Source organism: Centrocercus urophasianus, unplaced genomic scaffold (assembly GCF_019232065.1).
Source record: "Centrocercus urophasianus isolate 14NV4802_14NV808 unplaced genomic scaffold, USGS_Curo_1.0 seq_15, whole genome shotgun sequence".
Classification (NCBI taxonomy): domain Eukaryota; kingdom Metazoa; phylum Chordata; class Aves; order Galliformes; family Phasianidae; genus Centrocercus; species Centrocercus urophasianus.
In genome coordinates, this window is record NW_024884697.1 from 12,230,986 (window position 1) to 12,243,709 (window position 12,724).

At 36.7% G+C, this 12,724-nt stretch overlaps 1 protein-coding gene across 4 annotated transcripts in view; it reads right to left on the minus strand.

The window, feature by feature from the left end:
• The window catches only part of SRPK2 (SRSF protein kinase 2), a 133,087-nt gene that overhangs the window by 21,669 nt on the left and 98,694 nt on the right, over positions 1 to 12,724 (minus strand). For all 4 annotated transcript variants that reach the window (XM_042815435.1, XM_042815437.1, XM_042815434.1 and 1 more), the window contains 4 exons: positions 8,453 to 8,559; positions 4,349 to 4,514; positions 2,273 to 2,298; positions 562 to 808 (listed from right to left, as the gene is read on the minus strand). In XM_042815435.1, the coding sequence (XP_042671369.1) occupies positions 562 to 808; positions 2,273 to 2,298; positions 4,349 to 4,514; positions 8,453 to 8,559 (546 nt within the window). The remainder of the gene's footprint in view (positions 1 to 561; positions 809 to 2,272; positions 2,299 to 4,348; positions 4,515 to 8,452; positions 8,560 to 12,724) is intronic.

Consider the following 12,724-nt stretch of genomic DNA (forward strand, 5'->3'; position numbering starts at 1 on the left):
TAAAAATTTTAACGACCAACATATTAGATCATACATCAACATACCATCTCAAAACCAAACATTCACAAATGAACTCTTCAGTAAATACTTGACTTCCAACACAGTGCAGAAGGAACATTCAGAGACTTTAAAATCTAAGTGAAGGCAGGAAAGGGAACTAACAGGGTTGTTGGAAGAAAAAAAATAGCAACAGAAAGTGGTTCAGGATAGTGTAACTGAGGAAACAATGCAAGATAAGAATGTTATGCATGAAATCTATAAACAGTTTTGAAAGCAAGAACTACAAATCCTTAACTCAGTCAATGTCAAACAGGGATTCACCATAGAGATAGGAATATTTATAGCTTGAGTAGAACAAAAACACACACATAAAAATTCCATCAAAACTGAGATAGTTTATAAGAAAGCAACAGAAACAAGAAAGGAGTTGGACCTTAACAACTATGCTCCGAACCACCTAAGTTAAAAAAGAATTTTAACACAAAATGTTGTGAGTAAGCTGCAACTACTTTCCCTTCTGAAACAGTAGGTTCAAGGTCAATAAAAGCAGATGACACTAACCATCATCATTTCCAGTTTCTTCATCTACGACCTCTTCGAGATCAGCTGTTTTTAGTTTCACCTCTGGGTGGTACTCATCTTCTTGTTCATTTGATGGTACAGCTGAGGTTACATTTTCTTCTATTTTTTTCCTTTCGGCTTCTCGCTCCAGTTCTTCTATTTCCTGCAGGCGTTTTTCTAACAGCTCTGCTTGCCTCTTCTGTTTTTTCTTCATTTTTTTCTTTTTGTTTTTGGATATTTTCCCAACCTGAAATAGTAATAAAAACAAACCAAACAAAACCCTGAACAATTCTCCTCAAGGCATCTTACACCAAAAGCATGCAGTATGGCTCCTTTTTATTTGGAAGTACTGGGTAGTAATTAATATAGTAAATAGACTGCTGATTCTACTTTACTTCAAATGAAGTACAAACCTCGGGTTATGCGTATCAAACAAAACTATAAAATCTTAGATGCTCATATATGCTTTTGCATTGCTGTGTATTAGACCCAAGAACAAAATACAACCGAGATGACACTATAAAATTCCTATAACCTAAACCAGAACAGTAATTTTAATCTAGATCAGCAGACGATACTATTGTATGTGGAAGATGTTCTGCTATCATACCTATTTATCTGCATATAGACTACATACACCATTTCTCTCTCTGTACAATGCAGGTAAGGCTCATCAAAAATATGCTGAGAAAAATTGCATAAGAAATTCAAAAATACTGAAAATACTAAAGAATTTGAAATAAGTCCTTTGCTGTTCAGTTATTTCCCTGTGAAAAGAAAGCAGTTTTATTATTTTTGGTCCAAAACATATGATTCACAAAGAACAGATGGTGATCATTAAACATTTTGCATTTTATATAACATAAGGATTAAAAAATCCAGGTCCAACAACAAAGGAAAAAAAAAGAAAAAAAAAAAAAAACAAACAGATTCTTGCTAAGGCTGAAACAATTTATTATATTTTAATTGAATTCTGACTTCCAATTTTACTAGTAGGTAAATTAGCTTAATCCAATCTTCATTCATTGTACAGATACCACAATAATACCATAATAAATGTCCTCAAACAGTTCAAAAATGAAGTGCAATAAACAATGAGAAACATTCTTTTCTGAAAGGTTTGTCCATAAACACCATCACCTTCAAAACAAGTTACATGACAATCAAAACCAGACAGTTAATTCTAACTTCCATGCATGTTGTATGCTTACTTAAACTACATACAGATTCTGAATGCAGAAAGTAGGTTCAGCCTTAGTAGGTTCAACTACTAAACAGCTCTGCTATCAGAGGTTCTTCTACTAGCAAATGGCAAAAAGATATTTAAGACCTCATGAAAAAAACCTACCTTTTCAGACCTTGCAGATTAAGGCACTGAACTTCTGCAGCTGTCTGCAATGCATGATATTTGGTGCATGCATGCATTCTCATCAGGATAAAAATGAACGGATAATTCCATGAGAGATTACAATGGCCATGCTTAACTTTCTTTGATATAGCTACAGTATTTCTAAGAGAATTTCCATTAAAACTGGTGTTTAAAACTGGTCAGGCCAAAGACATCGAAAGAAAAATGTTCTTTGAAACATGAAAGTGTCATTCAAAGGAAGCTTTAAAAAAGTATTAATACTACTAACAGTCTAATAATTACAAATACCTCCACAAACACAGGAAGTAAGATAACTGATCTGAATTATATAACAATACTTACAGGCTTTTGCTGTGGAGCTGTACTCACTGCAAAGAAAAAAAAAAAAGTCAATATACATTTTTGCAAGAATAACTACAAGTGATAAAGCAATGATTTAAAATCTTATTTTCAACCAGCATTTTAACTCTTTACAAATGCCTCCTGTCTGAAATCATACAGTGTCTCCATTAGACTGTCTGGAATTAGAAGGATTTATCATTAATTTCTGTTCTCTCTGTTGTGGCTAGTGGAGAGTTGATCAAATTCAGATAGAGGACTCCAAAACAGTCATGAGTAGACAGAAAACTTTAACTGACTTCAGAGATGTCACAGATGAAATGCATGCAGTCAGCTGACTGATCAGATGCAGGCAGATTTTAAATAGTTCAGGCAGTATCAACGCAGATGACTGTTGTGTTGGACTGAGCAGAAAAGTCAGATATTCACACTTCCTTCCTTTTAAAGCAGAGTACTCTGCTAGGACTGCAGGCATGAAGAATTGCCTATGGCAAAAAGCACTACACCAGGGAAAGCATCTCCAGCATGCACCCCTTCCTACGCATGTCCCAGACAGACACCATCAATGATTGCTGCAATTACAAGTCACTGTGAAAATGCACAGAACAGTAACAACAACAAAGTGCCACACACAGAAACACCATCACCACCACCACAGGTGCAGAAAACTGCATTTGTGTCCCTGAAAGGGCAGTGCTGTCTCAAAGGTTCTTAAATCTGACTATCATCACCTCTAAAAAATGCAAGTATGCAGAACCTATTCTTAAAATGCTGTAACAAAAACACATCTTCAGTCCCTGTGTGGAATGCCACATATGTAACTGCAAATTGCCAAGAACAAAGAGTGATAAGAATTCCATCAATACTTTCCATAACGTTTATTTTAATGTCAGGAAGCAATGTCAACTCTGCTTCCCACACAGGCAACATACAGCCTTTAGCAGTATGATTCCCCATTATGTAAAATTCAACACAATATACTAACAATTTATAAGATTTTGCATGTCAACATAAATAATACTGTAAAACACCACAAACATTGTTAGCACAACAAAAAAAAACTCATACTCATAGACTGAGTCCAAAAAATGATGTTGAAAAGAAAGAGCTTTAGGAAATGCAGAGTCTGGAAAGAACGTTCCACCATGGAAATATCTATGATTTAGGCCACAACGATTGCTCCTGATATAGTAGGTATTCGTACTATATCTCTATAAATTTAATCCATAATGTATTTTTTCTGGTAACATTACAAAAGCTTTAAATGCTTTGTCTCTCCACTGCCTGTAGCTGATCTGTTGGACTACAAAATAAAACAGTGACCATGCACAAAAAATCTCTCAAAAAGCCGTATTTCCTTCTGGCATGTCTTCACTGATAGCTGTAAGCTCCTTCCCTTTGGTTCCTCCTACCTAAACGTAAAACGTGCAGTTCCCATCTAAGATCTTGGCAAGCTTAACAAAATATTTCACGTGCAGTGCTGGGAAGAAGGGCTTATTGTGTATTCATTCAAGTACAATAAATGCTGTTTGCCAGAATGAAAAGCTATGGACTGCAAGACTTGTCGTTACATCTTGACAGTAAGTTACAACTGGTGAAAAGACAGATAACTTCAAAGGAACACTGATGATACTGTAATAGAACCAGACACAAAAGTTAGATGTGACTATTAATTACTGCCAGTATTGAAGATGCAAGTCATTGCAGCTTGCAGGATGGGACTGTGTTCCAATAAATCTGCAGGCACTCCAAAAACCTGAACATGAAAAACTGAGAAGAAAACATTCCTTTTTAGCTCTCCAGAATATGAATAAGAGTTCAGTGGACATACTTTTCTTTTACATGCGATTTACTAGACCAGGCTGGGCAGACTGGTCTAGTATTAAATGGGGAGGTTGGTGGCCCTGCATGTGGCAGGGGGGTTGGAGATTCATGATCCTTGAGGTCCCTTCCAACCCTGGCCATTTTGTGACTCTGTGATTTCAAATGTTCATATGCATTAAATAAAACATTGCTAGCATTAATTTACAGATTAATTTACAGTAATTTACTACATTGCATTTAAACACACTGTCATACCTGCTGAGCCAGAAGGAGGAGGAGCTCCAGCTTTCTGCCATTCAGTAGCTTCAGCAGCCATTCTACGAACGTAGGCATCGTCCACACACATCAGAATGTTTTCTGGCTTAATATCCGTATGAATGATCTTGCACTTGCTGTGTAGATAATCTAGACCTTGAAGAACCTAATTGAAAAAGGAATTTTAGTTTTGTTTCCTGTAAGCCAGAACAAGCTAAATGTGTTTATTAGTATAGAAAAAGAAGTTCAACCTATTGCCTACCATCCATACGTGGCCTAGTATACTTAGCTCATAAACCCAGTTCTAGAGACATTGACAAGTTAGATACTGGCAGGCTGAACTGTTTCAATGACAGCAACCTGATCTCAGACTTCCAATTCCCAACCATTATTCAGCTGGTTTGCACACGTGTAAAAAAACTCGACAGATCTTCCTTTGGAAAAGAAGGCAATAAGGGAAACAGCAGGTGAAATGCTAACTGCAATTTGCCTTACAACTGCAACAGTAATTCAGCTTTTAACATGACCAAGATGTCACACACAGAACTGTCTACCTGTACTTGTTACTTGTATTTTTCCTCTAGACCTTCATATTCTTTGCAGACTGAATTTTGCAAGCTCATATAAAACTTGCATATCCAAATTCTTGAAAATGTCTTCTGGGACTAAAATAAAAACATAATGACAAAGCTTTCTCTGATTCTGACTAGCACAGAAATACAACAGCTGGTGTGGTTTTAGAAGTATGTTAGATGAGACTTAGGTATAAACTGTGGAATGTCAATTACCTCAATTAATTAGTACAGGGTAATGAAAGGGGGTAAAAAAACAAACTATTGCTATAGTAAGCTTCATAAATACTGTAAAAAATACATCAGCAAGAAAAACAAAGAAACCGAAACCTAGGTGACCCCACTTAAAAGATTTCTTTCAATTCTTATAGAATGTTCTACAGCAAGAAATAGACCACCAGACTCCTGAGCTTCAACTACAGGAACAGTGCCATTCTAGGTATTTTATAAGTAAACTAGCACATGGCTAACTTCCGTGCTCTGATGATCCTTGAAAACATAACTGGCAAGGGTGAGCCTTAAAAACAAAGATCTTAGATAGTAGTAACAGAATACAAAGACATCAGCCCTCAGACTCAGACTCAGTACTGAGCTAGTACCAGACTGGCACGCTCATCCTGCATGCCTGGGAGCTCAGATAAGAGAACAGCAGTTGCATGTGTTTGATGTTTACACTGAGGGTAATGCACCCTAGAAATATCTCAAGTGCTTTGCTCTGCCTTCTCCTCTTCTGGAGCTAGCCCCAGATAGCAACCTTCTGAAAAGCCTTCTATCATGAGCACGTAAAAGCTGCGTGTTCACTTGAGTAAGGCTCAAAATCAGTGTAAATGGTGCATCTAAAAACTGCTGTGTTCTTTATAATCTGGATTTTTGTTGCAAATCCAACATACACTTGAGTATGTGCCAAGTCAATCAAAATAACATACAGTGTATCACAAATTGAGAAATCTGAAAGGAAGACTGGCTATTAGTGAGAGGCTGGAAAATCTAGAAAAGACCCCCTTAGCAATAGGAACACAAAGATTGATCTCAGTAACCTCTTCCTTCCATCACTATAGATGACAATAACAATTAAACATGTGTAAACTGAGGCCAAAATAAAAAATTCTGGAGCACACTGACTTACCACAAGGACCACTAGGATTTTATAATGAGAAATGGTGCTCTTAGCAATCCTAAAACATAGATCAGATTGCTTTATCCTAAAACCTGCAAGTATACTATACCACCATACCAGTAATTAAATGCACGCTGCATGTACTTTTTTGCATCATAGTCTGAGATGATGGACAACGGGGAAAACAATTCTCCTTTTTATTTATTTCTCCACTGAAAATAAAATTACATGCACCGTGTATTGCAACTCTGAAAAATCAGAATAGGGCTTGTTATTGCAAATGCAAATTACAAAACTGTATTTCCTCCCCTGTAAAAGTCACATGGTTAGTTTCACATCAAGAAATACCATCATTGTTTGCAGTATCTAATTAAGAATCCCTTTTCTTTTCTTCCTTTTGCATTCAGGGAGCTACATCACACTGACACATTAAACAGACTACTTGCTGTACCGCAGGTGAAAAGCAAAAGTGAAAATTTTCATTGCTTCAGTAACACAATGCTGGCTTTAGTAAATAGTTTCAGAAGATGATTCCTTTAAAACAGACTGATGCTATGTATTTCAGAACTCAAAATGAGGATTCTAGAATTAAGTAAACGCACACTTCTAACTTCCACCTTCATTACACAAAAGAAACTGTGGCAACCAACCCTTTTTTCAATTCTACAGAGGCATCTCTTGCATGACATTTCATATAGCTCTGCCCCAAGGGAAGAAGTACTGCTTAAAATTGAAATGAGTATGAGGTTCTTATTAAGAAACTCAGCTCTCAGCTGCATTTTAAACTAACCCTTAATTTCGCCCCAATGCTCAAAGATACTAAAGAAGTGGGAAAAAAATTCCCAACTGTAATACAAAAAAATTCTTTTTCATTATAGCATTCAGCTATAATACTTTTTGAAACAAAATGGTTTATTTTGCTGAGCACCACTGCAACAACTGAACTGTTTCATATTCAAGTTTTACAAATAAACTTTTAGAACACGCGTGGCACCAGTTTTCTGATTGCATCTGGAAGGAGAACATGTTCTTCAAAACCTCTCCATTGTGCTTCCCATATAATTCCATTCCTAAGGCAGCTCCTTGCTAACCCCACTTCTCACTGGGTTTTGGTTACCATCCCTGAATGCCACACTTCAAAATTCCCCTTTGCAAGGTTACAGGCAAGACCATGTGAAGCTGTGTTCAGAAGTTTCCAGCTTCCATCCAAAAAGAGATTGTTTTTAGCTTGGATCCATTCAGTGGTCTGGTTTACACTCTGATTCTGCAAACAGCCATTGTAATGCACATAAATCATAGCAGGGAGTTCCAAAAACTGGTTTGTTGCTAAAGGCAGTGTATAAAGAAAGCACACTGTAAATTCCCATCCTTTGGCCAGCCTCCAGGACAATGGTGCAACATAGTGAGAACATTCCAAACAAAAAAATGACAATGCTTACGGGAAACCGTGGATATTTATAGACACATACCAACACAAACAGACACATTCCTGCTCCACAGCACACAGCTCTGTGCAGCTGGAGCACTGCATCAGTACAGCTTCTTGTTTTGGGTACGTGAGCCACCTGGCTGCACAGAAATTAGTGGACCTGCAATTTCAACTACTTACTAACAGCTGCATCAGAGCATTCAGTAATTCTGATTAAAAAGCTGATAGGCTGAGATTCATCAGATGACATACAATAAAGATTTCAAAGCAAATAACTATTTCAATAGACAGGTTATTAATACAACAGAAGTAATGTTGCTGAAAGACAATACAAATTACTTAAATGGCAATCTGAAAATATTTATGTATTGGCAAAGTATTAACTGCACATGGATTAGTATGTATACAGAATCACAGATTTTTTTCATGATTTTTTCATGTTGAGACAATACTTCTCTTTACCTCTCAGCAATTTGGTTTCCACAATACAGCAAGAGAACATATTTTGAAAGAACATTTCCCTATAAGTTGTCCTGGCTTCATCTGGTTAGGTCTCTGACTCAACAAGAACTTAAAAATAAGTAAGTAATAATTTTTAAAGAACAGTTTTTTCCTTCAGAATCAGGTTTTTTTTCAGAGACAGATAAGCTTATCAAGGAGCATATCATGCTGATGGTTTTGTTGACCAAAACCGCAACTGAATACAAAAAAATCTATGGATAAGACCCATTGTTTCAGCTTTTTAACCAAAACAGTACTGAAAACTCCCTTATCAGTGGGATATCTTGATAAAAATAATACAATATGCAGAAACACAGGCTACTCAATAAGAGGTTCCTACAAACCCCCCAGCTCCCTGGGTTTAACAATAAAATTATCTTATCTTAGATAATAATTAGTAAGAACTAAGCTGAAATGTCACCATTCTAGCCTTCAGAATGTTAACAGTGGTGGAAAAAGTTAATTAAAATATTAGCAAATCTTACCTGTCGAATTATACTTTTAACACAACGGATGGGAAGGCCTTGATAATTGGACTTGATTATCCATTTTAGGAGATGGTGTCCAAGTACTTCAAAGACCATACAAACATCTGGGGCTTAATTAAGGACAATTTCCAAACAAACTTGTTAATAAGATGAACCACAAACGTTTGTTTGCTTGTTGGCTAAAGCAATCATCATCATGTAATCATAGTTCCCCCCTAACTGATCAAAACACGGTTACCACATTTCAATAATATATAAACAGGAAAAAAGAACCATGCCCTAACAGACCGATTTAAAATAAAACACTTTTTTTTTATGTACACATTTTAAATACATTTTAAATGTATTCTTGTCCTTTATTTCTAAAGGTAAAAGCAGTGTTAGGGTGAGTAATTAAGTCACAAAATAAGTAATCCATTTTCGTTTTCTTTGAAATAGTTCAAAGTACTGATTTGTTCTATCATCTCTAATTTCTAATAAATTTTTAAAAATGGAGTGTTTTAACAACAGCAGACCACAGCTGTAGTGTTTTAGAAAAAGTACTATTCTAAACATCTTTCTGATTAGGTTCAATTGAGAAACACTTGAAAATAAAGACTGAAGTAGTAAGAGAATGGATCCCTTACTTCATAGAGTTTTAACTGCAAAAAATAATGGCAATCAGCAAAGAACTCAGGAACAAAAGAAAAAGCAACATGCAAAAACAACAATGCCAGAAAGTTTAATTTGACTCAGGATCTTTCCAATAGCAGACCATCAGTGAAGTGTATGGAAGAGAGCAAGGGTTTTAATACCTAGCATCCTGATGATGATCTTAGTGTCACTGTCCCGAGTAAAAATGATGCATACCTTGTCTATGGGTCTACCATTTACATTCTTCTCAAGCACCTACCCATATGAATAAAGCCATGTGAAGTTTTGTAATCTACATCCTTAAACTAGAATTAGATTGAATGATGTCTCAAGACTGGTCAAAGCACTTTGAGAATAACTGTACTATTCTGATAGCTGCTACCTGCTCAACTTAGTTGATGCTCCTCAACTCCAATACTAGGAGAGACCGTGAACAGCCTACTCAAAATATTATAAAACTCTGTTCAATTCAGAAGAAGAAACAGCCTTGTTTACTTTACCATACAAGCACCCAACGAACAAAAGTCACTAGTGCAGCACATGGTCATCAGAGAGGAGGAACACAGCACGTTAGCTCTACATGGCTTATCAATTTAGCCCACACAATGAAGTTGTGAAGTTACAGGAAGACAGCAACACTTATACCAGGAAGGCAAGACACTGCAGCAGTAAGAAATGAAATTTAGGACACCTGCTCACCATCCTTCAGACTACTGCTGCAGCAGACTCTCCAGTGCAGATTCGTGGCATTCCATGCACGTGTTAGAGTGCTACGCCTTGTCATTAAACAGAATAGGAAGGGATACTGGGAATTGAAGAGCTGAGAGGCAAGGAAGGACAGGATACAGAGAAATAAGATGCAAGGAGGAATGGCAGAGTCAAGCAAAGAGAGGGAGAGCTACAGGAGGAGTGACATCTACCTGAGAGAGATTGCAGCATTTTGCCATGAGTACTCTGATAAACCCAAGGCATGCTCAGTACCGGGGAGGAAAGTGGGATGGCAGAAAGACACACTGAAGACTCAAGGTTTATTATAGACATGTAAATGTGACTGTTGTCTGATTCATTGTTATGACCTGAAGAACCTTAACCGTGAGCCAGTGTGCCCACAAACAGTGAGGAAAGCTGTGCACTAATTATCAGGAATCCAGCCTCGTGAGCTCTGGGATCATCCCACGACATCAAGTGCCTGATATATGAGTGTGTCCACACAGTCCTCCAGAAAAAAGAAACGCAAAGCCCACACCGTACACACATCCCTTATGAAATGTTCTTTGAAGCAAAGTCTGGGGAAGGCTTGAACGAGGGAAACTTAGCAGATAGGGAAAACAAGAGAGAACAAACATAACATGTATCAGCTGACAGCTTTAAGTACTTAAAACTTATTTCTTGACTAAAATCTTACATACAACTATCTATTGATCTACAAACGTACTAAAGGACTATTTAGAAATCTGATGAGGCTTACAGACTAGTTAAAACAAATGACAAAATGCTGGTACCAACACAGAGCACTTCTGAATGTATCTCAGATACTTTTGTGTAAGCAGCATTAAGGCCCTACGGCATTTAATTTGTGCTGTTTATTCTTTAAAGGCAAATTTATTACAATTACAGAATCACAGAATTATTGTAATACATGATCATTTCCTTCTTTACTTTCTCACTTGTCTATCCAAACGCTTGTTTCATTGTGTGATTATCAGAACCTCTGATTAAAAAATGTTCATTTATTAAGATTCTTATAAACATCCAGTGTAAATAAAATTAATGATCTACACTTACTGAAAAAATTACAGTGCCCACGTTCAGAAATTGTTATTTCCTGAATAAAATACATATAATTGTAGTATTTTTAAACCGCACAAGTAGCTAACAAAAATTATCAGTCTAGCGTAGCACAGCATACGTTGTTAAAATCCACATGTTTGTAAGTATGTCTTACAGCTCCTAGGAGAAGGGTGATTATTTCCAGACACACAGCCCAGGCCAATGGCTCTGCATATTCACAGCCCTGTGCCTCAGCGTTCTTTACAAGCTTCCCTGTTTGGAATCTCCATTACATTTTGCGGTGTTGGCCACCTGAAGGATTCACCCACCTCTCCCCTGTCTTTCTTTGACTTTTGAAGGTATTCCGTAATCAACAGTCAAAGAACAGTCACAGAACAGATATTCAGTGATTTTCCCAAGGGACACCAGAAATAACACAGCATGAAATATTGTCTGTCTCTCAGCCTGATCATCCCATAACACTAACATAGCACTAAAATAGCCTTTTTTTTTTTTTTTTTTTAATGAAATCCAGTAGCAGCAAGATGCTAAAAAGTTACCTGCTCCCTTCTAAAAGAACCTGCACCAAAGATTTTTTTTCCCCTACAAGACCAGAAGGACTTAATCAAATAACCAACAGAGCCAAACTTTGATCAAATAAGTCACGCTACTCAGAATGCACAAATTACTCAGGAGACAACTCATAACAGAAGATACTTGCTATCATATTTGCACTGGTGACTATTATACCTTCCTCTCCCAGTAATAAAACATTTGCTTTCGATATAAACCAACTTCTGAACTGCCAGAATTTTCAGCATGAAGGTAAAACTGAAATAGAATAAATCACTATCAGATGTCCAATTTTAATCTGCTGATGCAAAGCTACCTGAGTTGTTATTTTTCACAAGTAGAGTTTCCTTTGGCTTTGTCAACATAAATGCTATAGTTGGATACGTTTTCAAAATACTATTAGTAACAAAGTTTACTCTTCATAATCTTCTTCAGAAATGGCTTTTACCTTTAACACATGTGTATCTCACCAATAATTTAAGAATGTTACCAAGAAACGACTCCATTAAACCAATAAAAATTATTTCTACACAAAGGTGTAAAAACATTTTCTTATCCCCCACTTCATATTACTGTTTTACAATGAAAACAGCAAGTTAAAATCTCTGATTTCTAAAAATAACTTCAATTAGTTTTCACCAGAACAGTTGTCTTAAGAGCTGAAGTGCTCTGATGACATTATTTTTTTAGTGAACGAACACAGACAATAGAGATATTTATATAGTACTTCTCAGGAAGCATTTCAGCTCAAAGATATTTTTGTAGTCCAACAACACTGAGAAACCCCAATTAGGGTTCTTTGCCCCATTGTATTAACAAGTTCCTTGGCCATAAATCATTTCTAAACAAGTTGAAATGACTGCAAGCAACCGTATAGTTTATTTTAATTCATGGTAATTTGATGATAAAACCTACAAAAAAAGCAGATTACATTGGCTTCACTGACACTGAAGCAGCTTTCTAGCATGATAGCTAACCAATGAAGCAACCAGGCACCACATAAAATGAGAGAAAACGGTTAGGATCCTACTCTGCAAATGAGAATACATGTCCCCATACTCTCCCTTCTTTCTCATTACAGACTCTAAGGCTTCATAACTAATGTCAACAGACAGATGGGTGGAACAAAAACCAAACATTTCTTCCTGGGAGGATGCTTTCAAATTCACTGGCAGTCATCTCCTAGATTCCTCCCCTGGAGGACCAGAGATGGTGAGGAATATCTTAAACTAATCTTCTGAAGACTGACGGCACATCACCAAAATCTTGAACTCAGTAGAGCAGGAGCTCTCT